Source organism: Papaver somniferum, chromosome 3 (genome assembly GCF_003573695.1).
Source record: "Papaver somniferum cultivar HN1 chromosome 3, ASM357369v1, whole genome shotgun sequence".
Classification (NCBI taxonomy): Eukaryota; Viridiplantae; Streptophyta; class Magnoliopsida; order Ranunculales; family Papaveraceae; genus Papaver; species Papaver somniferum.
The window spans coordinates 224,966,325-224,992,307 of NC_039360.1; the positions used below are offsets into that span (position 1 = coordinate 224,966,325).

Sequence of the window (25,983 nt, forward strand, 5' to 3'; positions counted from 1 at the left end):
TTCGTCAAACCAATGAAGAGCGCCATTTGCAAGGACTCCCCGAGTTGGGATATGAATTGCACTTCGGTTACTGTAAGGAACACAACATGCACGGACATGATCTGACAAGTCGAAACGTAGCAATGAGTAAGGGCATTCTCCTATGTTTCTCCATCCACTTCCACTACCAAACGTATAAACCTGGACTTGACCCTTAGGCTGGTCTAAGCTCTGTGACTCCGCATGGTAGATTCTAACTACTTTGTATTCATCAGTGACAGAATTGTACCCAAACCCACTCACGATATGACCATCTAAATAAGTAGTTTTCTTAAACTCGACATTGTTCTTGTTTCTAGCCATTATTGTGAATCTTGGAAGACTAATTTGTTCTCCGGTGTTGGGATTACAGATGTATATAGGATCATCAACTTCATATGTACAAGGTATAGAGAAACAAACTAATCCACTACAAGATCCTACCATTGCACTTGTACCAAAACGCTTATTAATGTGAGGATGATTAACAATTTCAAGTTCGATAGAGGGTTTGCTACTCTCATCATACTCTCCATAGTAAAGTCTACTTATTTCTTGTGCAGTCAAGAACAGAAAACTCATCTTATCATCAGCAACAGCATCATCAGAATGATCATCACCAAGTTGTTGTTGCCCAAATGAACCTCGACACATGTGAATGTTGCTAAAGGAAGAAGGGTTCTCTGATGCGATTCCCCCCCTTGGAAGAAGCTTCATGTTCGACTCACAGTCTGATACATCTGATTTTCTCTTTCTTCCTCTTGTTCCTCTTTCTCCTCCTCCACTGTTGAGAATTTCATCTTGTGATATACCACAGACCCTCATTTTTCTCAGCAAAAACTTAACTTCAAAGTCAAAACCCTAACACTTAAGGAACCGCGGGAAAAGTAAAATAAAATTTGAATACCCAAAACTCCTCACGCCAGGAAATTGATTAGGTTCTTATCCATCTTAACCTCACCAAATGACGGAGAATAGAGTATCTTCTCCGGTCACTACCGTGTATGTCTTGCAACTCTGTTTTTCGCCCCACTTATTGTAGCAGTGAGACCTACTTCCAAATGGTGAAATCTTGAGGCCGGTAATGATGTGTGCTAGGTAAACCAATGGTGAAATTCTGGAAACTGGCATGATCAACCTCTTCTTGTATCAGTATATTCATACCGTCTTCATTTCCAAAAGATGCCGGCAAAAAATCAATGTAAAAATTGATAGCTTCGATCAGTAACTTCGATATTTATGGATCAGCATTACATTATCAAGAACAATACAATTGCTACATTGTTACATCTCTTAACTTTTTCAATTTGTAAATAAATATAAATGATCAACAGATGAGTAAACCAGAGCAGTGGTATAGCTTATTTAGATCCCCTAATGATACTTACTAATTTCTGATTGGTTCACTGGCAGTTCTAAGTAACGACTCATTTATATACATATTCTAATGAACTTCTTGTAATTACAGCATCTATACCTAGGAAATTCACCAGATGCAATTTATAGGTGATTCTGGTGCAACATTAGTTTCCTTATTTAAAGGGAGACGGCAAACAAATTCAAGCATGGTCTTCTGGGGAAAGCAAAAGGATGATTGATGAATAACTAAGCATTGGGTATAGATTGCCGTCAAGGAACTGAGCGTATTGTTTGATAGCCAGATCTTTCTCCGAGACGTCATCGGAGAGGAAATCAAACGGAGCTGCTTTACTCGTGTCCACTAGTGGGGTCCATCTGTAACCTTGCCGTTCCGGTAAAGTAACCATGACAGGCAAATGGCTTGTGTTGAAGGCTACGTATATCTCTCCCTTCACTGAATCAACCTGTACTTGCTCGCAAATAATTAGTTATGAATCGTTAGAAACAGGATGTGCATAGAAGGTGCAAGTCCATGTTCAGTACCTTTCAATGACTAAAAATAAAATAAAATAAATGCATCATCGACATAATGAAAGCACCATACACCAGTATTAACCAAAAAATGAAATTGAGATATTATTACGGGTAGGGATGATACTTGGCAGGTAGGGTTGGTTCTCTCTAGCGCTCTAATCAAACCCTTGGAGCACAAACCTCATCCTTAGCCTCAAGCTAAAGATCCTACACCTAAGCACATCTTGTTTATAATTAACCGGACCTATGTCGCTTTGACAATTATGACACGGTTTTAGGATTTCAAAATCACTCATGACACATGCCCAAGAGAAAGTCTACTAAGTTAAGTGATATAACAGCACATACCAATGAGAACGCCACAAACCGGCTTGTCTCTGACCAGTTTGGCTCACAAGGTGCATGTCCATGCCACTGCAGCCGCTCAGACGTTGGGAAGTCATTCAGCCCAAGTGATTCACATTCACTGTAGAGAAACAACTATAGAGATCAAACCAAGGATGCAGTAAACAGAGGCCAAACCTAAAAATTAGAAGAATGTAAGCAGGTAGATGGAAGTGGACTTTACTGGCGGAACTTTGTAATCAGGCAACAAAACCTATAAAAATCAGATGACGTTTCTTCCTTTTTATCCCATCGGAAATAATTAATCTGCAATCCATACTTAATAGTCGATAAACAATGATTCTTAAGAATAAAAAAGCATCAAATAGAAAAGGATATAGAAGATTACGTAATTATCATGGCAATACGTATTGTTATTGCCGCCTTTTGTGTGACCATATTCGTCACCCATGTAAAACATGGGAACACCCTAAAACACATAAAAAGCAAAGTTAGACAAGAAGGAAAGGAAAAACTTGTACAAAGAGATAAATTTAGCATATATTCTTTTACGTTAACATGGCCACAGAGAATGAAAACTTGAAATAAACAAACATAATAATGATGCATAAAACATTAAATTGGATGCAATTGCAAGAATCCAAGTTGCAGATAAGAAAGTCATAAAATAAAACTAGTACACTTACTTGCGATACCATGAGACAAAGGAAGAAATTCCGCATTTGTCTCTTCCTTAATTTTTTCACAGGAAAACCTACGAACTCCCCTTCCTGCCTTATCATGTAGATGATTAAAAAATCTTGCAATACCAACAACTGATAGAACATAGAATACAAAATCACTGTACCACATAACGAAAAGTTAAGTCACTGAAATTCACCTGCCCACAGTTCCAGCTGTTATTATGATTCTCTCCGTCGTGGTTGTCTTCTCCATTTGCCAGGTTATGCTTTTCGTTGTATGTCACAAGATCCCCCAAAGTAAATCCATCATGTGCACATATGAAATTGATACTGTTCCAAGGTTTCCTCCCTTCCTGTGATTTAAATAAGGCCTGAGAAGTCAGCTAAAATACGAAAAATTCTGTGTTAAAGAACTGGTAATAGCAGGCCTAAGAAAGATTTGAACCTGGTATAGATTTGGACTTCCGCAAAGACATTCAGCAAAAGCCCCTGACAATCCATCGGTGCCCTTGATAAACTGTCTCACTATGTCACGGTACTGCAATGATAATAGAGCACAAATCAAAACACATTTAAAAGCTAAGAAAATTTGTGCACTAGTCTGTCCAAGGAAGAGACTTGTAATATGATTAACACGTCAACACTTCATGCGAGGATGATAACTCCCACGATACCACTGTGCACTCTAATATGTAATTCTACCGTATGAACAAAGTCATTTTCAAATCAGTGAATCTGTGGGATGTGGACTAACCTTCCCATTCCATTCTGACCAAATACCCCAATGAGGAAATTTCCCAACTTGATAAAGACCGCCTGTATCCCATGCTTCGGCAATAAGCTAATTGAAAGTAAAATATAAGTTCAGCTATGCTTTTTTTTTCTGAAGAATGATACTTGACTTCTTTTCTTTTTTTTTATCTTCAGTAATGAAATCGTGAGTGCAAAAGATATTGATCAGTACCTTAACTCCGCGAAGGATTGGATCATTACTTAACATATCGATCAATGGGGGGCTGTCAAGTGGGGTACCAGTGGTCAGCAGGTCACCTTCTATTGGGTTCCCAAATACATTCACCGCATCCCAAAGGCTACAGGAAAATCCACGAGAAACATAAATCAGCCTCCTCTACTGATGTCCCCCTTCAAGTGACACTCAAATATTTGATCATGGTCCTAAAATTAATAACAGAACAACTTCTGTTCTATAAAAAATATTTCATAATCAATTTTAAGGGCATAACATTAGTTAAATGTCTAAAATTCGTGGTGAATAGGTGAAAGAAGATCTAACATTAATTTCCATTATCTGAACAGAAACTGTTAAGCGAGCCCACAGAAGGAAACCTGGAACTCCTGGTCATGATAGATGCAAGATCGAAACGAAAGCCATCAATATGAACTTCAGTTACCCAATATCTGCAAAAACAAAAACAAAAAAAAAAGAATTAGGAATAATCTGTTAAACGGTGCTTATCAGTCGACTTGACGCATAATAACCAAAAAGGTCCCAGTAGGGGTAAAGTTTCTGGTTAAGCTACCTCAAGCAATCCAATATAAACTGTCGTGCCACAGGATGGTTGCAGTTGAAGGTGTTACCACAACCCGAATAGTTATAAAACTCCCCCTGTATGAAATAGAGAACACATCTAATATAGTGAGAAATAGACTTGTCCAAATAACTTTCTGCTCCCAATGAAAATTAAATTCAAAGATAAGTAAGGTTCTGAGGATCTTTGGAAGGGAACCGCAGATCTTATTATCACTTTCAGCAACTAATTAACCGAAGAAAAATATTTTAATCAAACATAATAGGAGTTGAATACAGTTTGAAATGAGGCAGAAACTAAACTTTGAAAGTCTATTGGGCAAAGCTCCTGTGATTGTTTTTTAGTTTTTTTTTTACTTTATGATGGGACCATTAGGATCTTACCTTTGGCGCCAGCATATAATATACATTGTTATCGATGCCTCTAAAAGATAAAACAGGGCCGTTCTCATTGCCTTCGGCGGTATGATTGAAAACGACATCCATGATCACCTGGGCAACAGATTAGGGTGGAATGAGTTACCACACACAGAAAAAACAGTATATTATTTTGACCAGTACTGTCACCTCAATGCCTCGTTTATGTGCTTCTCTGACAAGAAACTTGACTTCGTTTATAGCATCGTGCCCACAATTGCGTATGCCCGCAGATGAGTATCTTATCATTGGTGAAAAGTAATTGACTGTTGAATATCCCCAGAAATTCATCCTGGAGCAAGAAGTAACACTTGGTATAACATGCATAACAACAATTACCATATATCCTTCATCTTTTTTCCAAAAGAAACTAATTAAGGGTAGTTAAAAACTGGACTGCAAAAGAATAAGTAACAACTTTGATCAAAAACTTGGATATACATACTTATAATTACCCAGGACAGAGTTGTAGCTGAAGTACTCAAGTTCATTATACTCTTGACAAGGCATTAGCTCTATACAATTGATTCCAAGTTCCTGCATGATGCAACAAACAGCCTTGAGTGAGCCATAGGGAGAAGAATTGGATGAATATGCCTCTTTGTGCTACTAAAAAACTTGGTACTGGCTCAGCCATATGTATGTCTAGCATGACATAAACCATTTGACAGCTTTATTGCAGGTCAAATACTTCGAGAACTTGTTTCTGTTACTAAAAAACTGGAATTAGCATTGCCATACGCATGTCTTCAAAGCATGGACATAAAATAGTAGACAGGTTTATCACAGCCACAGGTCAAATACTTTAAGAGCATGGACGTTGTAATATCAAGACTTATCTGAGTTGCCTCTATTAAAAATCACTACCAACAGATTAATGAGTACAAACTCTTTGCAGAATGGGCATATGAAGAAACAGATCCAATGAACAAAAAAATATTCTTCACTCTAGCCTTCTACAAAGCTTTTAAATGTATCGGTAAATAAATACCTTGAGGTGATCAAGTTTCTCCACCACACCGAGGTATGTTCCAGGGCTGCTAGTCATGCTTGATTCATGCCTTGTAAACCCACGAACGTGCATTTCATAGATTATTAGGTCTTTCTGGTGATGTCTCAAAGGTAAATCCCCTTCCCAATCGAACTGAAAGTGTCATATAATCTATGTGTAAGAAATAGTTCGCAGTGAAACACCAGTTAAATAAAATTAGGCAAATTACACACGTGACCGAATCATGAAAGGATAACATTTCAGTGACAATAGCAAACTGCAGATAATATAATGGAAAGAAAAGGGTTCCAAGTACAGATTCTATTACATGTGAAAATTGACAGTACAAAGAAAACATAAATGCTTGAATCCCAACAGATGACATAGGATGGTGGAAACATAAACCAAGTAAATGCACCAATTAAAATATATAAAAAGAAAAAGTATATGAAGTAAAGATAAAAACTACAAGTCCATAAATCGATTGAATACCTCAAAATCAGATGAGGGAACCATCCCAGCCATTTGGGGCCAGCAATTGCCATCAGGTCCAAATGCACCATATTCTCCTCTGCTTATAACTGCCTAAGAAAATAGACAAGAAAATAAATAGTTCTTTTAGTCAGACGCTTGACATAAAACCGCTCTGAAAGCTATGATCAATGAGATAATATGTATGCAACAAACAAATATGCATTTCACGAGTACGAGCATACAGCAGAGGAAAAAGATCCTACTATTGCAAATTACCATTCAATTTTATGGTGATTCACCATATAAGATATTTGAAGATAGATGAACTTACTGACCTTGGCGTAAGGATCCACTACAATCCGAGAAGAGTTATAATAGTGCCCTTCATCCGGAGAAAACTTCCCATCAAATTTGTAACCATATAGCATGTCTTTAAAATCACCCACTAAAAATGCATGCCAGACATCACCAGTCTTATTAGCCAATGGATCAAGCAGGATCTCCTCCGTTACTTTATTCTAAATCCAAATATTAGAAGAAGTTAAAGAAATTACAAGGTTGGGACCTCTTATAGTGCTACATGATTCAGACCCACACAAATATGTAAGACTGGCACAAATGCTTTACTTTATGATCTGTAAGAATGGTTCTGTGAGGGAGGAAATCCAACACAGATTGCAAGGCATATACAACGCATGAAGAAAGCAATAAGAACTGAAGCAACGCCCAACTAGATGTTATACTTATGTCAGTCATATCTGAGTAACCAATGCCTAATATTGGTGTTCATGGTTCACTGGTTACTTTATCAGGGTTATACTTAGATTCCAAGGACTAACACTTAATTTGGGTTTAATGACTTGCACATCAAATTGTCTCCTGTAAGGAAGTTGATGATAGTGATCGAGATTGGAGCCGTTATTACTAACTCATGTTAAAAAGAAACTCAAATCATTAGAGCAAGGCGACACAATGTAGTTACTTCAATCTTAGATGAGCTCTATTTATAGAACACTCCACTTCAGCACTAGAGCACTACAGGGTGACACAATGTATATCATTTAGTTACTTGAATCTTAACCCGTGCCCCGGATTATTACAGTGAAATGTGAGAATGTAGCTAACATGCTTATACAGTCTAACTAACCAACAACATTCACATCAAATAGAATTCATAAGTAGCCAAGTTAAGCAAAATCGAAATTGTACCTCTTGTAAGTCAGAAAGACTAATGAGACAGAGAGTAACAGAAACAGCACCACCAGAAAAAACAGCGAAATTCACTCCACCATTTTTCACAGTCGCACCATAGGGCATTGGACTCCCACTAAAAACTTCAAAATTACTACTTAACAACTTATTAGGTTTCTCCACAGTTTCCACCACCATTTCAGCTCCTCTTCCTCCTCCTCCTCCATTACTTACACTACTACTACTAACACAAAGTGATCTTTTTACCCTTCCATTCATCTTTTTTCCCTCTTTTTGATGTTGTTGTAAATTCATTACCATCTTCCATTTTGTTTCCAAAATTGAGCTAAACCCAGGTAAGAATGATGGGTTGTGTACTAAATCCATCAAGAAATTCAATAAATAGTTAGGGTTTTAATGAACATTTTTGTGGTTTATTTAGGGTTTGAAATGCACATTAGACTAGTAGTAGTTCATTAAGTGAGGAAAAAAGAAACTAGGGTTTTGATTTGAAGAAATGTGGGCTTGAAAAAAGAAACTAGGATCTTGATAATTGTGATTTAGAGGCATTTAGGGTTTTATGTTTTGGTGATGGTAAAGAAAAGAAAAGGACTGAGAGGACTGTGCAAGGACTACAGATAACGAGATCATTATTTTAGGCTTATAATTCTCGCGCGAAGATATTTTTCACGAGTTTAGATCGGGTGTATCCATACCTATTGAGCTGAAATTTTTTGTTAACTCCGGCCAAGGGAAAGGTATATCTTATCACTTTTTCGTTTTACCATCTTAACCCGTATTTAGTCTCCCACCAAGGGAAAGATATATCACTTTTTCATTTTACCATCTTAACTTATTCCGCTGAAATCTGTTATATAATGGTGTAGTTACTTAAAATCGGTGAGAGGCTAAATGTGGGATTATATGGTTTTAAAGATGAGTTACGGGAATTTGAGCACGAACAGTCTCTGTCTAAACCACGCACAATGACCGTTCTAAGGTTGCTTCAGTAACAGGGAAGAGGCGTAGGATTGATCTTAGAGAGGGAAGCAGATGAAGAGAGGGATTAGAGAATTCTAAGGTTTGAAGAAAAATTGCTCTGAGAGTTTATGAGAAAGTTGTGTGTTAGCTCGGAGAAATAAAGGACCTATTTATTGATGAATTCTCTAATCTCAGGTCGGTGAAGATATGGATTGCTTGTCGTACTGAGCACTTTTCCCGTCTCTTCAGGAATAAATGGAGATAAACTAGGTTGAGTTTATCCCATTATTCCACCGCCTTAACTCTCTTCTGCGGTGAGAAATAGGACGAGTATTTCTCACAAGTGTCGTAGACCGCCAGACCAAAACCCTAATTGATATCCCCTCATTTGTGTGAAGATAATCCAACCTTTGTGATGATGTGCTGAGAGAGAGAAATATTCTCTTTAGCCGAGTTGGCCAAGATAGAGAGTATATTCTCTGATTTGAGGGAATGACTAGGATGAGTCACGTGAAATGACATGGATGACTCAGAAATCATGTGTAGAGTGTGAGAAAAGCTAAGGTTTAACTCCTTTTCTCCATGTCTGGTCACGTATGCCACGTGGAGACACGTATTGATGCTTGTGGGTCCCTTTATTGAGCATGTGGAGCTCAAAGGATCTTATCCACATTTTTGGATAAACATGTACAGTTTTGGCCCAATTTACTAGCCGTGAGTGTAATTAAGATACTGAGAAATATGCTTGATGCCTAGGTGAGGCTTGTGCCTGAGTCTTACGCTTGTATAAGACTCTTCAGATGAGATGGCAAACCTCAGATAAGGTCATCTGAGGCTTGGCTGACGTGACTGAGGTTGTATGAGATTTAGCCAACGCGACTGAAGCCGTATGAGACTTGGCTGAGTCGACTGAGACCGTCTGAGACTTGGATGACGCGACTGAGGCCGTCTGAGATTTGGATGATGCAATTTAGTCTCTCCGAAGTTAGCTGGGACATGTTCAGGAGAGAAAGGAAAGCTCGCATGCCTAATATTGTCTCTGCGAGACTTCGGCTCACTTGTCTTTGACCTTCGTATCTTGCAAAGATGTGCTACGAGTCAATTTTGTCCGTATTGTGGGGCCGACATGACCAATGTATCTCGAAAGGATGTTCTAGGAGTCTGTCGAAAGGGCCTAAAGCCAGAATAACCAGCGTATCTCGCGGGAATATTCTAGAATTATTCGGAAGCCTTAGTAAGTCGAGTCAGAGCCTAAACTAGACATGACAAGTGTATCTCGGGATGATGTACTAGGAATTAGTCTTTGATCTCAAATAGGGTGAGATGTGCTAACACGAGATCATGTCTCCGCTCTGGGTCATAAGTCCGCCGAGGATATTTTTACGCATCTACAGAGCCTACATGCCGGCAGTATCTCATCGAGGATGTTTACTAGGAATCATGGTGTAGCGCCCCCTAATCTAGCAGCTAACTAATCCAAGAGATTAGCTAAATAAAGAGGCACTACGAATCTAAAATATGTACTTAAGTATTCAATTAAGAAATCTGCTACAAAACTTATCCCAAAACTAACCCTGCTCAGAATATATATACATGAAATTCTCTCAAATGATACATATACAATAGTCATTTGGTTTGCAAATAAAATTTACAACATAATAAACATAGCAGAAGTTAACTAATTAACGGAGTCAACACTCGTGGCTTTCGCTATGCAACTCTGATCTGTCTCTGAAAACTGAAGGTGAGAATAATTAACATTTAACTTCTAAGTAATCATAAGCAAGATTAAGAAAAACAATAATGTTTTCCCAGACATTAAATAGTGACCAAGTCACTGAAATACACAAACACGAATATGGACAAGCTATTTATTCAAACAATGTATATTATGGTTGTGCAATTTCGAACTCGCAAATCCACACCTAACCGTAAATATGGATGTCGACAATTCCGAACTCGCAAATTATCGACGATATAAGCATAAAAGCTGAATTCATGTAGATATAAATGTGAAACAGCATATCCTCACAGAAGTAAACAAACATGCATATGGACAAACTCCTTATTCAAACAATGTATACTATGGTTGTGCAATGCCGAACTCGCAAATCCATACCTAATCATAAGTATTGATATCCACAATTCCAAACTCGCAAACTGCCGACCAATATATCATAAAAGCTCTAGGTATAAATGTGAAGGAGCGTATCCTATATACCACACGTGGAAATTCTTATTTCCTATAACAATTCATATGACAAACAAACAGTACAAGTCCTTTCCAAACCATGGAAAGATTAACAAAATCAACAGAATTATAGTAATGCAATTTAAACAAAACATGGAATGCATATTAGACAATGCATGAGTTAAGCATAAACTTTTGTAAAAGAAACAACAATGGTTACAGAAGAGTCAAATGTATTCTCACCTCTTTTGATGAAAAGCCACGTCTACCTCGAGATCCGCAATCCACTGGTTCATCCTTTGAATCGATCGTTGTTAATAGACTAACTGTTAATCATGCAAGAACTCTAAGAGTTTACCTCGAGATCCGCGATCCACTGGTTCATCCTTTGAATCGATCGTTGTTAATAGACTAACTCGAGATCTGCGATCCACTGGTTCATCCTTTGAATCGATCGTTGTTAATAGACTAACTCGAGATCCGCGATCCACTGGTTCATCCTTTGAATCGATCGTTGTTAATAGACTAACTGTTAATCATGCTAGAACTCTAAGAGTTTAGCCAAAAAGGCTCACACAAGAATCATACAATTTTGTTTAATGGTTCTAAGCCCATTAAGGTATCTTATTCTCTATCTTTAACATAACTAAGAGTTTACTATTCCAATTCGATTGATTCTAAAGTCTATAGCTAAGTCTTATGAATATCTACAACTTTGTAGAAGAAATCAAAGGCTAAATCAGACCATAAGGGTCCAATACATCAAAATGGGAACATTAAACCTAAACCCAAGTCTAACTAAACAAGCCCATTACACAAGGCCTGGTCCACTAGGGTCAACTAACGGTCTCTAACAATCAACATGGTCAATCAACGGTAGGGCTGCACAAGACCCGCCCACGATACCCAAACCCACCCGTACCCGCTAAATCCGTGGGTTTTTAATCCATACCCGCCCGTTGTGGGTGCGGGGTTGGTTATGAAAAAAAAAACCGCTGTCTGTGGGTGCGAGGTTGGTTTAAGCTAATACCCGCCCATACCCGCCCAAAAAACCCGCAGATTATATACCATTAGATAAAACTAATCCTAATCGTCCATTATGAAATCCTAATACTAGTAGATAAGATAACTGATAACCCTCATTCACTTTCTACACTCTTCTCTCTGTTCGGCCTCTCCTCTTCTTCCTCCTCAGTTCTCCTTCTTCACCTACAAACGACAATTACCAGAAATCGACAACAACAACTTCGAATCTTCACCAGAAATCGACAACAATCGAAAAATCAACAGATTCAACACTTAATATTCATCTGTGAACTTCCTAGATATGAATATTTTGGGGGTTTTGGTTTTTTTTTCTCACTTAATCAAGGAGAATAGAAGTTACTCTAAATACTTGAATATAAAGCGGGTTTAAACCCGTTTAAACCCATACCCGCCCAACCCGTAGCGGGGGGGTAACAAAACCCGCCCGCTGTTTGTGGGTGCGGGGTTGGTTATGAAAAAAAAACTCGCAGTCTGTGGGTGCGAGGTTGGTTTTAGCTTATACCCGCCCATACCCGCCCATGTGCAGCCCTAATCAACGGTAAACGTCCAGTCAATGTCAAGTCCTGGTCCAATGGTCAAGTCTAAATCGGTCAACTGAGTCAACTCGGGTCAAGACAGGTAGCACAGTGATTCACCACGATTCAACTCAGTCAGATACTGAGTCAGCTAAGGTTAAAACCGAATCAGACTGAGTAGATTCAGTCAGACATGCCAAAGGTTCTTACACAACTGTAACTCTAACTCTACGACTCTACCTCAAATTCAACTTCAAACTAATAATACATCAATTGAATCATTCAAATAAACTTCAAATTGAATTGCAAAGATAACAGCCTACCTGCAATTCAGCAGTTCCAAGCTTTCACTCTTCCTACATATAATACATATCCACTATAAGCAACCTCTACCAATCCCCTAAACACCAACCACCTGAACCAACCTACAATCTTGATATACATTCCATCTCTGCCCAACCAACCATAACAAAACCTTTTATAACCTCAGTTCAAATCCAATTCTAAACTTCTTCACTTTACGAAAACCAACTGCAGCTTCATCCATTATCTCATTGGCACTATCCTCTCATCCATACACCGCAACCTCAGTTCTATTTACACTTCAGACATCTCATATCACTTGTTCATCCTTAACCCTGAGTCTTATTACAACTTTGTTATTTCTTGCAACTGGCTGCTCCATTTAATAAGAACAACTCTACACGCATTCCTACAAATATCAATTGCCTCAGTTCATCTCATCTCAGCTCTACACCTTCATCATCACTCTCATTTCAGCTGCACAGTTCATACTTATACCCATCTCATTCACAACATTGCATTACTACACAACATCACCACATCTACTTCAAATCCGCTATCACGATTCCAGCATCTACTAACTCATCTGCAAATTCAAACTACACAGGCTACACCACCATCCTTAGATACCCTCTTCCATACCATGACACTTGATCCAATCGCAATACAACTTTACCCTCAAATGTAATATTAATCTACTTACTATAATCCACCTGCAGATTCAAACACAACAACAACCAAAACACCAGGCTCCATTTGAGAGTTACATTCAAACTAACTTCAAACAGAACCTATAACACCACCATTATCACCTTTCTGTTCAACCCATCATCACTACCAATTCAACCATCCGCAACTGTCACCACCTTTTTATTTTTATCTTGCATCATCATTATCTGTGGCTACATCACATCCCTGGTACAAATAACATTCATCTAAACCTCAAATTCAGTACTAGATCTTACCTTCATCTTACTTCACTTGCACCACCAACTCATTCATACTAAAACTGTTCTGTTAGCATACACAAACCCAAAACTCATAACCTGCAATTCCAATTCCCACAACTGCAACTAGACAATAATCTACATCAATCTCAGTTCAACAAAAAATTATACAAACTATGAAATCAGGGCAATTACCTCAAATATGTGTTATTCTGGCAATTGCATTCAATTTCTTCTTCAGTTAACTCAGGACATCAACAAGAAACCCGAGATCTCATTTACAGCTTCAAACTTCAATCTCAGATTCAATCAAAACCCTAACCGTAAATCTTCAAGTATTCTTCAACCTAAACCCTAATTCACATCAAACCTACCTCCAAATCAGTACTCTAAACTCTCAATTTCATCCTCCCCGACTCTTCTAAATAACCCTAATTCTTCTCAGATCTTTATCAAACTTTAATTTAATTATTGATTTATTTTTAAAATCTTCACAGAAACAAACCTATCCGTTATTCTTCAGTTTCATACGCAAATCCTCCTTCAATTCCATCTCACAGAAACCCTAAGTTTATTCTTTGTGATTCTCTTTTCCTCTGAGACTGAATCACTCCCTTGAATCAACACCACCACTACCATATATTATTTGATCTTATAGTACTTGTTTTAATCACGAACTCTCTGTTTTATTTACTGAAATCACCAGCAGGTGCAGAATGGAGAAGAAGAAAAGAGTAACAGGGGGTTAGTCGTGGGAGAGTTCGAGAGATTTTAATGTATTTGGGTTTTCTCATGTTAGTCCTGAGGGAGTTTGAGGGAGTCTCTCCAAATCCCCGTTAGTCGTGGGGGAGTTTAGAGGAGTCTCCTAAACTCCCTAGAAAACACGTGTTAGTCGCTGGAGAGTTTAAAAAAATCTCTTGAACTCCCTGTTAGTCATAAAACCCTACAATACTAGGGAGTTGGTTGCTTTAGGGAGTTCGAAGGAGTTTTTAGTGTATTTTGGTCTCACAACAAATCTCTCAAAAGAGTAGAGATTTTAGTGTATTTTGGTCTCACAACCAAATTTGGTTCAAAATCTTTCTTTTCAAATCATACGGATTTCTCAAATCTCACCAACAAAAATGTTGTTCCCAACATGATGAAATGATTGTCAGATGATGGCCATTATGATACGATGAAACATTTCTAGGAAAATATTAGGATAGTGATCTAGAGTCCATGAAAACGTGTGGATATATAGATTTGTTTAGATCTACATATCCCGTAAGATGCACCAGCAAAAAAAATGTAGAAGTCTTCACAATTAGCGCTTCCCTGAGTTGAATTACATTACCACTTCTGCATCCACCGTCAAAACTATTTTCTCACCACTACCATCACCACCTATAACCAACCACTACTCCTTTAACCACCCCAAATAAGAACCCTAATTTTAGAAATAAATAAGATTCAATAAATGCTATAGCTCGGAGAAAAGATTTTGAACCAAATTTTAATTCCATCACAATACGTGACACATTTGGTCGCTCTCGGTGGACAGTTAGTAAAAACTTCAACAGGAAAATGTGGAAAAATGTTCGTGAACAAAGGGAGTTAGAGTTGTATGGAGACCGTTAAATTGAAGGGAAAAAAAATTATCTTGTTGCACAAAATAACATACTATTGATACAGAGATATGATCATTTTCATTTATTTTTTTTCTTTTGATTAAAGATCAATGTTATTTGCAAATGAGGGTTTATTGTTTCTTAAAAGAGAATGAGTTAGGAGTGAACTCTCTCAAACTCCCCCAAACTCCCTCTAATAAACTCTCTCAAACTCCCTACACTCCCCCAAACTCCCTGAACTCAAAAACTTCAAACTCTCTCAAACTCCCTACACTCTCTCAAAATCTCTCAAAATTCCTGAGATTTAAAATACACTCAACTCCCCAGAAATCACTCGAGGACTAACCCCCTGTAAGAGAGGAAGAAGAAAGAAAAAGAACGAGAAGAAGAATAAAGAAGAAGAATAATAAAAGAAGGGATAGATATTTTGAGGTTATCTTCTCGATCCGTTAGGGCCGACGATATTTACTAAAGGCACCCGAAGAAACGATAGGGGCAGCCAGGGCGGCTAACTGCAAAACTGACTACTTTGCCCTTTGTACAAATCTGATGGTATCTTCTTCATCCAGTATTATAATGACACGTTCGAGTAGCCTATTTCGCATAACTTTTCGAGATCTAACAGATAGTACTAGTTTCGTATCTAAATCATTGTTAGATTAATTTCTAATAATTAACGTTCGAGTTACACTAATTGGGTTATTATCGACTAATTTGTCATTTGACCGGTCTAATGGCGTTGACAAGCTTGAGGGTCTTTACACATGGCATCACAACCAGTTGCGTCTCGCGAAGACATGCTGGAATTGTGGCTATTCTGGTTCATGAGTCTGTCGGGGATGTTTTACGCTTTACAAAACCTACGTAACCAGCAGTATCTCGTCGAGGATCTGCGCTAATAATCACGGCATCATGACCAACAGTATCTCGCGGGACATATACTAGAAATAGTGGCCAAGGGTTCCTTGAGAGCCACGGGATTAGTCTCTCCCGCAAGAGTATAGTTTTGTCATATGGTCTTATAATGACACTTTTGCTCCTTATCCAAATTTTGCCATCTACATTAAGTCTCATACTCAGAATAGAACCTTGATTGATCTATGATGAGTATATAAATGGTGAGAAATCATTCAGATGCGAAATTACAATCCCCTCGTTCTTTTGACTTGTATAGTCCCTGAATTGATGTTCAGTCTTTGCTCGTTCTGACTCTGAACTTGGAATTGACTCTGGACTTGGAATCTTTCTGGGCTTTCACGTTGGGAGGTGCCATTGTAATGGGAATGGAGTATTGCTGAGATGAAACTTTCATCTTGGTCGAATGGTCTCTGCAAATTAGGGTTTATTTAGACAAAACCTTAATTTCCTCTTTTTGTGCATCCCGGAACTTCCGAGTTTGTGCAAGTGAGTATTTTGGAAAGAGAGAGCTTTGGACGACTTTTGTATGGCCTTGGTTGAAAGGATTCTTTGAGAATACATAGGAACTTTTGAGGTCATGGAGTCCCTATCCCTTACAAATTTTGAGCTCAGTCTTGTATTGTGCCTAAACCCTAATTTCCCTTTTTTTTTTGTGTCTGACTCCTTCAAACACCCTGCAGAGGCTTGATGAGGCTTGGTAGGCATGCATATATATATCTTGTAGGGAGGTAATTTGTGTGATAAGAGCTTGTTCAATCCTTTGTACCAATCACACACCTCTCTTTTAGAGAAAATATTTACTTTTGAAACTAGAGGTATTTTCGTCAAAAACCACTATGAGCTTGATTATTTTTTTCTGGCATGAGAGACGTCATGAGGTTCCCTGGGTATGGTCACGGCTTGAAAGAGAGAGTGCCACATTTTTGGTTCTGCTTTTGGAAATCATAAACTCGAATTTCCCGTTTTTACTTAAATTCGTCTTATATTCTTTGAAATTTTGCCTCTTTGTGTCTTGTTCCAATTTTGTTCTTCTTTGAACCCTTAGGAAACTTATTATACATTTTCATGAGGCCATGGGGATGATTATAAGTGCACCTGGTCGGTCCCTAGTGCATTAGGTTTTCTTTCTTTGAGAAATACTCGAAATTGTGAAATAAGGGTATTTTGGTCAAAATCCCTTGTGATCGTTTTTATTGAAGGCTGATGAGAAAGAAAAAAAAAGGGTTAAGAGGCATCCATGAGATCCGGTCATGTAAGTGATAGAGGCTTGGTTCTTTTCTTTTTCTTGAGAAATTATTTTTGTCAAACTCTTGAAATTAGGGTTATTTTCGTCAAAACCCTAATTCTCTTCAACTTTAGTTCTTCCAAAAAAAATCTGAGAGAATTAGTGACATCCCACTAGCCTACTAGAGCATCCATACGCGTGGGAGGGGTTTCACCACGACTTGGAGGAATTTTGGAAGAAAGAAAACCTAGGTTTCCTTATTTGACTCAAATTCCTTTAATTTCATCTTTTAGCTCTAGTTTCTTTTCATTTTGCTTCCCGCTTCTTTTTTTTAAATCAAATTGAAAAAGAAAAAAAATATATTTTTCTGACGTGTAGTAGCTATAGAAGCCGGTCTACCTCTTCCCATGAATTTTATTTTCACTAGAATTTCATATCTTGGCCACAACACGCATATATATGTATATACATATATGTACACTTATGTATATATGTGTAGTTGAATCTCATGAACAATTTTTTGTTTTCTTATTTTATAGAAAATTAAACTACATCAATCTCGTTCATTCTTTTGGTTAGAGCTTACTTTCCATCATGTCTTCAAGCTCAATGTTATGATTTCAAGTGTTGTTAACAGTAGCAGTGATTCTGCCCCCTCTCGCCAGAGTTCGATGAAGCTCGTAGATTCTGCTAACTCAGATGTAAAACGTAAATCTTCTGACCAGGTATGCATTCCTACTCTTAATTCATTACTTGTTATTTTATTTTTTGTTTCATATCATGATAGAATAGACTTCTTGATAATCATACAAGGATCAAGTGGATGAACTTGAATGTATGACGGAGTCCCCGGGCAGGCGATCCGGAACTCTTTCCTGTCAAACTATCTTCAACACTATGTCCACATCTCTTAGATCGCTTATCCGTTTGATGTGTCCTTTTGGTATGTTGTTGAAAAGACATGACGAAGCATAATTGCTTCAGAAAGTACCCACAAATTCCTAATGGATTGTCACCAGTCCTCACGTCTTCGTATAGTAATTCGAATTAGGAAATGAGTCTGTTCTGTTTGGACATTTGACATGTCTTAACGTTTTAAACATCTCCTTTAAAATATTATGACCTTAGTAACTCTCCTCAGATTAGCGTTGGTCGTGATTTTTGTGTCCCTAGGTGAGAGACATGCCCCCTAATTGATTTGACGTTTATACTCTTTAACTATGGATCAAATGCTGTTCACAAGACCCAGTGCAAAATAGAGAATTGAAACTGGCAACGGAGTAGGAGTTACCGTGAATTTAAGCTAGGTCATAGGGCGTAATCCTCGTCCCTCAGGGTACGGACATCAAGCAGGTGCTAGCACGGAAACTCCAATTCCCTCTTCACTTAAGACTGGTCCGAACGAGTTGTCTGGACCGCTTGACGGGTGGGCTTCACTTCACCCAAGCATGGAAGTTATTTATCTTTCATAAGTCCGGTTTGGGATTGTTTTTTTCAACCAAAAGTACCGTGTAACAAACTTTTACCAAAAATTGTGTTTGGTAAAAAAATTCAAAGTGCTTTTTGAGAGAAACACTTTCATTTTAGGCGTGCTTTTAAAAGCTACTCAGCACTATTTTAACATTGTTAATTTAATTGATTCTCTATTTTAACATTGTTAATTTATTATAAAGACAAGTTTTACCCTCAAATATTGTACATTTAACATTATAGATATAACTTTTATTTTATTTCTCTATTTTTTTCATTTTTATTTAAAATAATAAATACAATAATAATTAAAAATTATTATTAAAATAATAAAAGAATTAATAAATATTAAAATAATGATATTTTCTAAGCAAACCATAATCATAATTTTTTATTAAATAATAAAAAATAAAATAAATATTTCCTATATTTTATTAAATATGTTAAAATTAGAAATATAATTCATTATAATAAAATTGTATTTAAAACTAATTTTTAAAATATGTCTATTTTCGTCATTAACTACATCACCAGCACTTTTAAATACCAGTTTGCCAAACAGAATTTACAGGTTGTTAATTGCACAGTGCTTTTTAAATTATAGTTTACCAAACGTCATGCCGATTTATTTCCACAGCAACGCACAACACAACACAACAGAAAAGCGCTTTTCTAAAATTCACATCAATACCAAACTAGCCTATAGACGAACTCTTGTTGGTTACGTAACAGATGCATTCAAAATCCTTTAATGAGATTACAGAAGAGTCGATATCTGGCTGGGAAGAAGGCGTTCAATTCGACATAGGGTGGTTGCGCTCTGAGTTTTAGTCTGTTCAAAAGGAATATGCGACTCTTCAAGAGTCCTTGTCTTTCCATATTTTGTCTTGGTATTGAAGGAACAACAATCGGTTGAATAAGGGTTGTCCCTTGGTCTTATTAAAGGAAACTTTGACAACAAGGTTTGGACTTATTTGCAGAGGGTCGGAGTATGGGCACGTGGGAAGAACAAAGTGCTCCGAGATTTTCTCTAAAGGGTTTCGTATCTGAGTAGTTGCGATTCATTAGGATATATATATATAGGTTTTGAATTTGAAATTACGCTATTTTAAACTTCCATGTTTATTTTGATAATATATTGCAATTTTTGTGAAATTAGATTATATTAGGAAAAGAGATGTTCGATTCTAAACAAAATACGCTTTAAGTCATTTTCTTTTTTGAAACGAGAGATGTATTGATTAAATTTCAAAGTTTACAAAACTAGCATCTTCCTGAAGTTCATAAACGATATTTTCAGGGGCAGATGTTAACCACACACTACTGATGAAAGAAATTCTAGCAAACTTAGCTAATATGTCTGGTATCTTTTTTTTTCTTTGGGTACATAATTGCACTGCCAAGAATTATTTCTAGAGAAGAAAGCTTTGATATCCAAAAGCATATTTCGAATCCTCCAGTCCACATTGTTGCTGTCTTTGTTAATTGCTTCTGCTACAACTTGGGAGTCCAATTCAAAGTAAACTTTCACTAGTTGCATATCTTCAGCCCACTTGACAGCTTCCTAGAGACCTTTACATTCTACATGCTCTGGACTCCATGCCGATTCTAAGTAGATGCATTTGGATCCCCTATGTTCACCTGCAAAATCACGCAATATGAGTCCAATGCCACCATTTTTAGTATCATAATTAAAGGAACCATCAAAATTTATTTTAAAGGAATCTAAAGGGCTCCAGTGTAGATTAATTATACATTGTTTTGATGATTGTGAAGGCCGTTTTGCAGATTTCTTCTGAAACAACTCAATCTCCAGCTTGCACTTGTGAATGATTGAATCTAAAGAAATCTTCAAACCCTTGAACCTAGTGTCGCATCTTATGTTCCACAAACACCAGGCTACTATGGCTATTTTGCAGATGTCTTCTTGTTGAATTAGATTAGCTGATAGTTTATCAAACCAGCTAGTGCACCAGGTAACCAAATTAGCATCTCCTTGAATATGAATGCCAAGAACTGCAAACCAAACTGCTCTTGAAACATTGCAATGCAGGATACTATGTGAAGATGTCTCCAGGGTTTGAGAACACATTGGGCAATCATAATTCCCATCCTGAATTGCATAAAACAACTTATCTCTTGTCTGCAGTATATCTAGAAGACATTTCCAGAAAAATTAAGCTATTCTTGGGAGAATAGAGAGTTTCCACATTTTTTTGAAAATATTCTTCATCCTTTGATCCAGAGATTGTCCAACATTTTGATCCTCAAACATTCTTCTATATGCATATTTCACTGTGAACTTCCCCCTACTTTCTAAAGTCCAAACAAGCCTATCTTCATGTTGTGGGTGTATTGCAAATTGATAATTAACCTGGCTAGTGTATCTTCAAATAGAGAGAAAATCAGAGAGTATCCTCCAGAATCAGTGAACAACTGATGAAGATAAGTATAACTTTGATAGTTAACTGCACCATCTTTGGGGGTTGGTGGATCAGGTAGATCTGGGATCCATCTATAGATCCATATCATTATCTTATGTCCATTCCCAATACTCCAGCAGCTGTATTTTTTGATAAACATAAGCTCATAGCTTATACTTTTCCAAGACCATGTATAATTAGGATTCTCTTTAATGCTGAAAACTTTCCCATCTGGGAAATATTTAGCTTTAAGAGACAATGCACACACAGAGGTATCATCTGTGCATAATTTCCAAGCAGATTTAGCCAGTAAAGATCTGTTAAAAAGTTTGAGATCTCTAAATCCCAAACCACCTTCTTCTTTAGGTTTACTTACCTTTTTCCAAGAAATTGCAGGCTTTCCTTTGTTTGTTTTCTTATTCCTCCAAAATTTCTGTTGAGAAGAGTTTAAACAATTGATTGTAGTATCTGGCAGTTTAAAGCTGATCATGCGGTGCACTGGAATTGCATTTGTCACAATCTTGATCATAACAGACCTACCTACCTACCTCAGAAACATTGACAGACACCCATCTGGACAGCCTATTTTCCATTTTATCCTGCAGATTAGAGAAGGGGATTATCTTATTTCTACCAACAAAGAAAGGTAATCCCAAATATTATTCTTCATTGATACTCAGCTGTCTAACTTGTAGGTTGCCACTGATAATCTGAGCACTTGAAGTACTTGTATTCTTATTGAAGAAGACAGTTGATCTGTGGAAGTTAATAAGCTGGCCAGAACAAGCACTAAAGTCTTCAATAACTTGAAGCAACTTGTTTGTTTGAACCAGATCCTTGCAGAACAATAAGCAATCATCTGCAAAAAGAAGGTGATTTAACTTGGGAGAAGATCTTGAAATTTTCATTCCTGTCAATTGTATAGAGTTTTCAAGATGATATAACTGTCTTGAAAAAGCTTCCATAGCTAGTATGCGGACTTGGTACGCGGACTTTAGTTCCGGCTTTCCTGAGCATCAAAGTACGCATACTTTGGTTCAAGGAATAAGGACTTATACACGTATGACTTAACACATAGTGTTTATATCCAACCATGGTTATATAATCTAAATTCTCATTTCAATTATTTGAACATTCTTAGAGGACGTTATATAGTTGTTGTGCACACACTATTTTTAGTCAAAGATATTTTCAAGTAATTGAAACTTAATATGACTTTCGTCACTAGTAAAGATGAACTTGGTCAAAGCGAAAGATTACCAACTCATATTTCGAGAAATAGATAAGCGAGATAAACTCGGCTCGAAATAGCAAATGTGTATAATCAGAGTTTATATAGCAAAACGACTTTTGTCTCAAGATAGGAGATAGAGTAGATAGACTTTTGAGTGATAGATACGTTCAAGTCTCCACATACCTTTTAGTCGATGAAGTTCCACCAGTTCCTTGAGTAGTTCTTCGTCTTTGTATAATGATCGTCATGGAGTCTTGAGCTCAACTACACTTTCTATCCTAGTCCGAGACTTAGTTATAAGTAGACTAGAAATCATGACTTATAGTTTTGATCACTAACATTGAAAAACATGCTTGAGATAGCAACGCATGCGAGTTCGACCGAGCAGTGCTCTAACAGTTTTCATCAATCACCTATAAAACATATAAAGGTTGCTATTTATAGGTATTCTTCAAAGACATACTTCTGGACTTATCGTGTTGTACTCTATTCCCTTCGTTAAGGTTTTACCCCACTTGGGGTTTCCCTTGTCAAGTTTTCAACGAGACAACATTTGTGATTCGAACGCTGTTCAAAGTTGTATTCTTTTTCCTTAGTTTAGGTTTTGTCCCTATGGATTTTCCTGGTGAGGTTTTAATGATAACTTAGATACAATGGTAATGGAGGAGAGGACCTAGATCTGAAGAATTATATATGAACCGCTACATCAGAAGCATTATATGTGAAGCATTACTATTGGACCGCACAAGGGGGAGTATTGTTGGGCTTTGGCCCATGTGTGCAACCCATTTATATGTATCCAGGGTTAAGACTCTAAGATATAAATAGAGGCTTATTCCTATGTAATACTACATTGATATCTAATGAATAAGATCTATCTCTTCTCTATATTTCTCCTTCAACACTTATCTAATTATTTTTAAAAAAAAGAATTAAATCTAATAAAATCTAGTCTAATAAAATAAAATAAAATCTCATACAATCTAATCTAAATAAAATAACATTTCAGATATTATTCTAATAAAATCTAATTTAATCTAAAAATAACAAAAATACTAAATAAATTGTTCCTAGAATAAACTAATGAAAATATTAATTATCCAAAAATAAATTAAAAAAAGAATATAAAAATTCAAGATCATACTTACCTTTTTGACGGCAAGTTCGACTTTCCGTTCTTAACTTCAAGAGAATTTTCACAGCAAAAATAAAATAAAAATACCCAAAATAAAATCTAAAAAATAAAATAAAAGAATATAAACAAATTAAAAATCTAAAGTAGCCTAATATGTACAAAATTCAAAAGAAACTAAAAATAACAATTTTTAGTGTCTGACACTGGCGCCAAAAAACTTGATGAAATATCTTAATTCTTAATATGTATTGCAAGTGCACGGTTATGGATAAGATAATGCAAGCAGGGTCGTTCCGCAGAGAAACTAAATTAATTGCTACTTTTAATTTTTACTTCAAAACTGTTTAGATTTCACAATTTTAAATCTTGCAAGAACTCCATTATTAAGGAAGACAGTGTAGTTTAACTTATCTCGATAAATTTATCTCATTTCCTATTAAAACAAATTCTAATAAATATTAAACTAAAAAGAATAAATTAGTTAAGAAATATTAAGCTAAGAAATAAATAAATTAATAAGAAAAAAAAAACCTATTATAGAGTGTTGATATGTTTCTCAGGCTTTGTATATTTGTTTTTTCTTTTTTTTTTTTGGAAACTTGAAATTGCATTGATTAAGGATAGGTGTTTACATTGTGAGCTTCATCCTGTAATTGATTTGCTATACAACTATGAGAAGTTGATAACTAAACACTACTGAGTTTTTCAACTCTGGCCAATTTAGAGAGAATATCTGTCACCTTATTCTTCTCTTTAAATGACAATGCCAAGAATTAAAACGATTAAATAGGTTTTTAATGTCTAACACCATATTACAAAGTTTCCTATCTATATTGATTGAATTTTTATTGACTGCATCTACTACTATTCTCGAATCCAACTCAAACTCCACACTTTGCAAGTTATGCTCTTTAGCCCATAATGTTACTTCCTAAAGACCTTGACATTCATCTTGTTATGCACTCCACGCGCATGTTAAGTAGATGCATTTTGCTCCATGGAATTGACCTGCAAATCACAAACTATCAGTCCAAGTCCTCCTGTTTTGTTTCTATTAACAAAGAGTCATCTGCATTTATTTTAAAAACTCCTCTAGGAGGAGGAGACCATCTAAGATTCATTCTATCTTGAGGAATAGTGGTTTTGATAGCCCTCATTGGTTTTGTTTCAAAGTTCGCGATTCCCTTCTTGCATTTGTGAATGATCTCATATGGCAAAGCATTCTTGTTCTTAAAAACTTTGTTGCACCTGACGCTCCAGATACACCATGCCACTATGGCAATCTTGCAGAGGTCATTCTCCTCAATCTGATGAGCTAATAATTTATCAAACCAAGAGCAGAACCAGTCTTTCAAGTTGCTAGCATTATCAAATCGTAAACCAAGAGTATCAAACCACACAAGTCTTGAAGAAGAACAATCTAGTATGCAATGAGCAGGTTCTTCTTTCACTTGATTACAAAAGGGGAAGCCCGAGTCTTCATTCTGAATAAAATAATATAGTTTATCTCTTGTTGGAAGGATGTCTTTAACGCATTCCCAGACGAATTGATTAATCCTGGGAAGAACTATAAGCTTCCATAATCTCTTAAAGATACTCTTTCCTCTGACACACTGAGGCATTACCATTTTTATCCTCCACCATTTTCCTGTAGGCTGACTTTACTGAAAAAGAACCATTTCTTTCAAGAGTCCATACCAGCTTGTCTTCATAGTTGTTTTAGATATTCATATTGAGAATGAGTCTTGCTATTTGGTCTTCAAGGAGGGTGAAAATAAGAGCAATGTTCCAACCACCAGTTAATGGATCAAAAAGCTGGTTCACGTAAGTAAAGTTCACATGGTGAGTTACACCATTTCTTGGAGTTGGTGGCAGGTCTTGATTTTCGATCCATCTGTACTGCCATATTCTAATCTTCTTACCATTTCCTAAAGACCAACAGTTGAATCTTCTTATAAACTGCAATTCCGAACTGATACTTCTCCATGACCAGGTAGAGTTGATATTGTTTTGAGTATTGAATATTTGACCATCATGAAAGTATTTAGCCCTTAAAGATCTGGCACAAATGGAAGAATCGTCAGAGCATAATTTCCAAGCAGATTTTACTAGTAAAGCTCTGTGGAAAACTTCAAGATTCCTGAATCCAAAACCTCTTTCTTCTCTTGCTTGATTAACATTATTCCAAGTAATGAAGTGCTTTCCTATATTTGACTTCTTGTTCCTTCAATATTTTTGTTGAGTTGAATTCATTTTTGTAATTGTACTGTCGGGTAGCTTAAAACTGGTCATGTGATGAACAGGAATAGCATTAGTGACATTCCTAATCATCACAGACCTTCCAGCCTCTGAGTTATTAGTACCAGACTATTTTGAGAGTCTTGTCTCCATTTTTTCAATAAGAGTAGAAAAAGGAAGCTTCTTAT

General features: G+C 36.7%; 2 protein-coding genes and 1 long non-coding RNA gene across 4 annotated transcripts; all 3 read right to left on the reverse strand.

Annotated features, from left to right (window-relative positions):
* Positions 1 to 1,201: 1,201 nt before the first annotated feature.
* On the reverse strand, positions 1,202 to 8,275 carry LOC113358802 (isoamylase 1, chloroplastic-like). Of its 2 annotated transcripts, none has more exons than XM_026602490.1 (18): positions 7,580 to 8,275; positions 6,706 to 6,888; positions 6,389 to 6,481; positions 5,897 to 6,049; positions 5,351 to 5,442; positions 5,056 to 5,197; positions 4,873 to 4,980; positions 4,481 to 4,566; positions 4,287 to 4,358; positions 3,904 to 4,030; positions 3,694 to 3,780; positions 3,385 to 3,477; positions 3,137 to 3,292; positions 2,943 to 3,026; positions 2,645 to 2,725; positions 2,480 to 2,562; positions 2,260 to 2,377; positions 1,202 to 1,841 (listed from the first exon to the last, which is right to left on the reverse strand). In XM_026602490.1, exons 1-18 carry the CDS (start codon positions 7,946 to 7,948, stop codon positions 1,578 to 1,580), a joined length of 2,391 nt encoding a protein of 796 aa, XP_026458275.1. In that variant the 5' UTR covers positions 7,949 to 8,275; the 3' UTR covers positions 1,202 to 1,577. The 2 variants fall into 2 exon arrangements, with proteins under 2 accessions (XP_026458275.1, XP_026458276.1); XM_026602491.1 differs by having other exon boundaries at positions 6,706 to 6,815; positions 7,580 to 7,716.
* Positions 8,276 to 10,243: 1,968 nt separating this feature from the next.
* LOC113362179 lies at positions 10,244 to 14,259 on the reverse strand. Its single transcript, XR_003365592.1, has 3 exons — positions 13,741 to 14,259; positions 12,619 to 13,665; positions 10,244 to 10,280 (listed from the first exon to the last, which is right to left on the reverse strand). It is a non-coding gene; the product is annotated as an uncharacterized LOC113362179 (long non-coding RNA).
* Positions 14,260 to 20,700: 6,441 nt separating this feature from the next.
* Positions 20,701 to 22,153, reverse strand: LOC113360733. Its single transcript, XM_026604203.1, has 4 exons — positions 21,878 to 22,153; positions 21,737 to 21,787; positions 21,140 to 21,621; positions 20,701 to 20,878 (listed from the first exon to the last, which is right to left on the reverse strand). Exons 1-4 carry the CDS (start codon positions 22,151 to 22,153, stop codon positions 20,701 to 20,703), a joined length of 987 nt encoding a protein of 328 aa, XP_026459988.1.
* Positions 22,154 to 25,983: the final 3,830 nt, after the last annotated feature.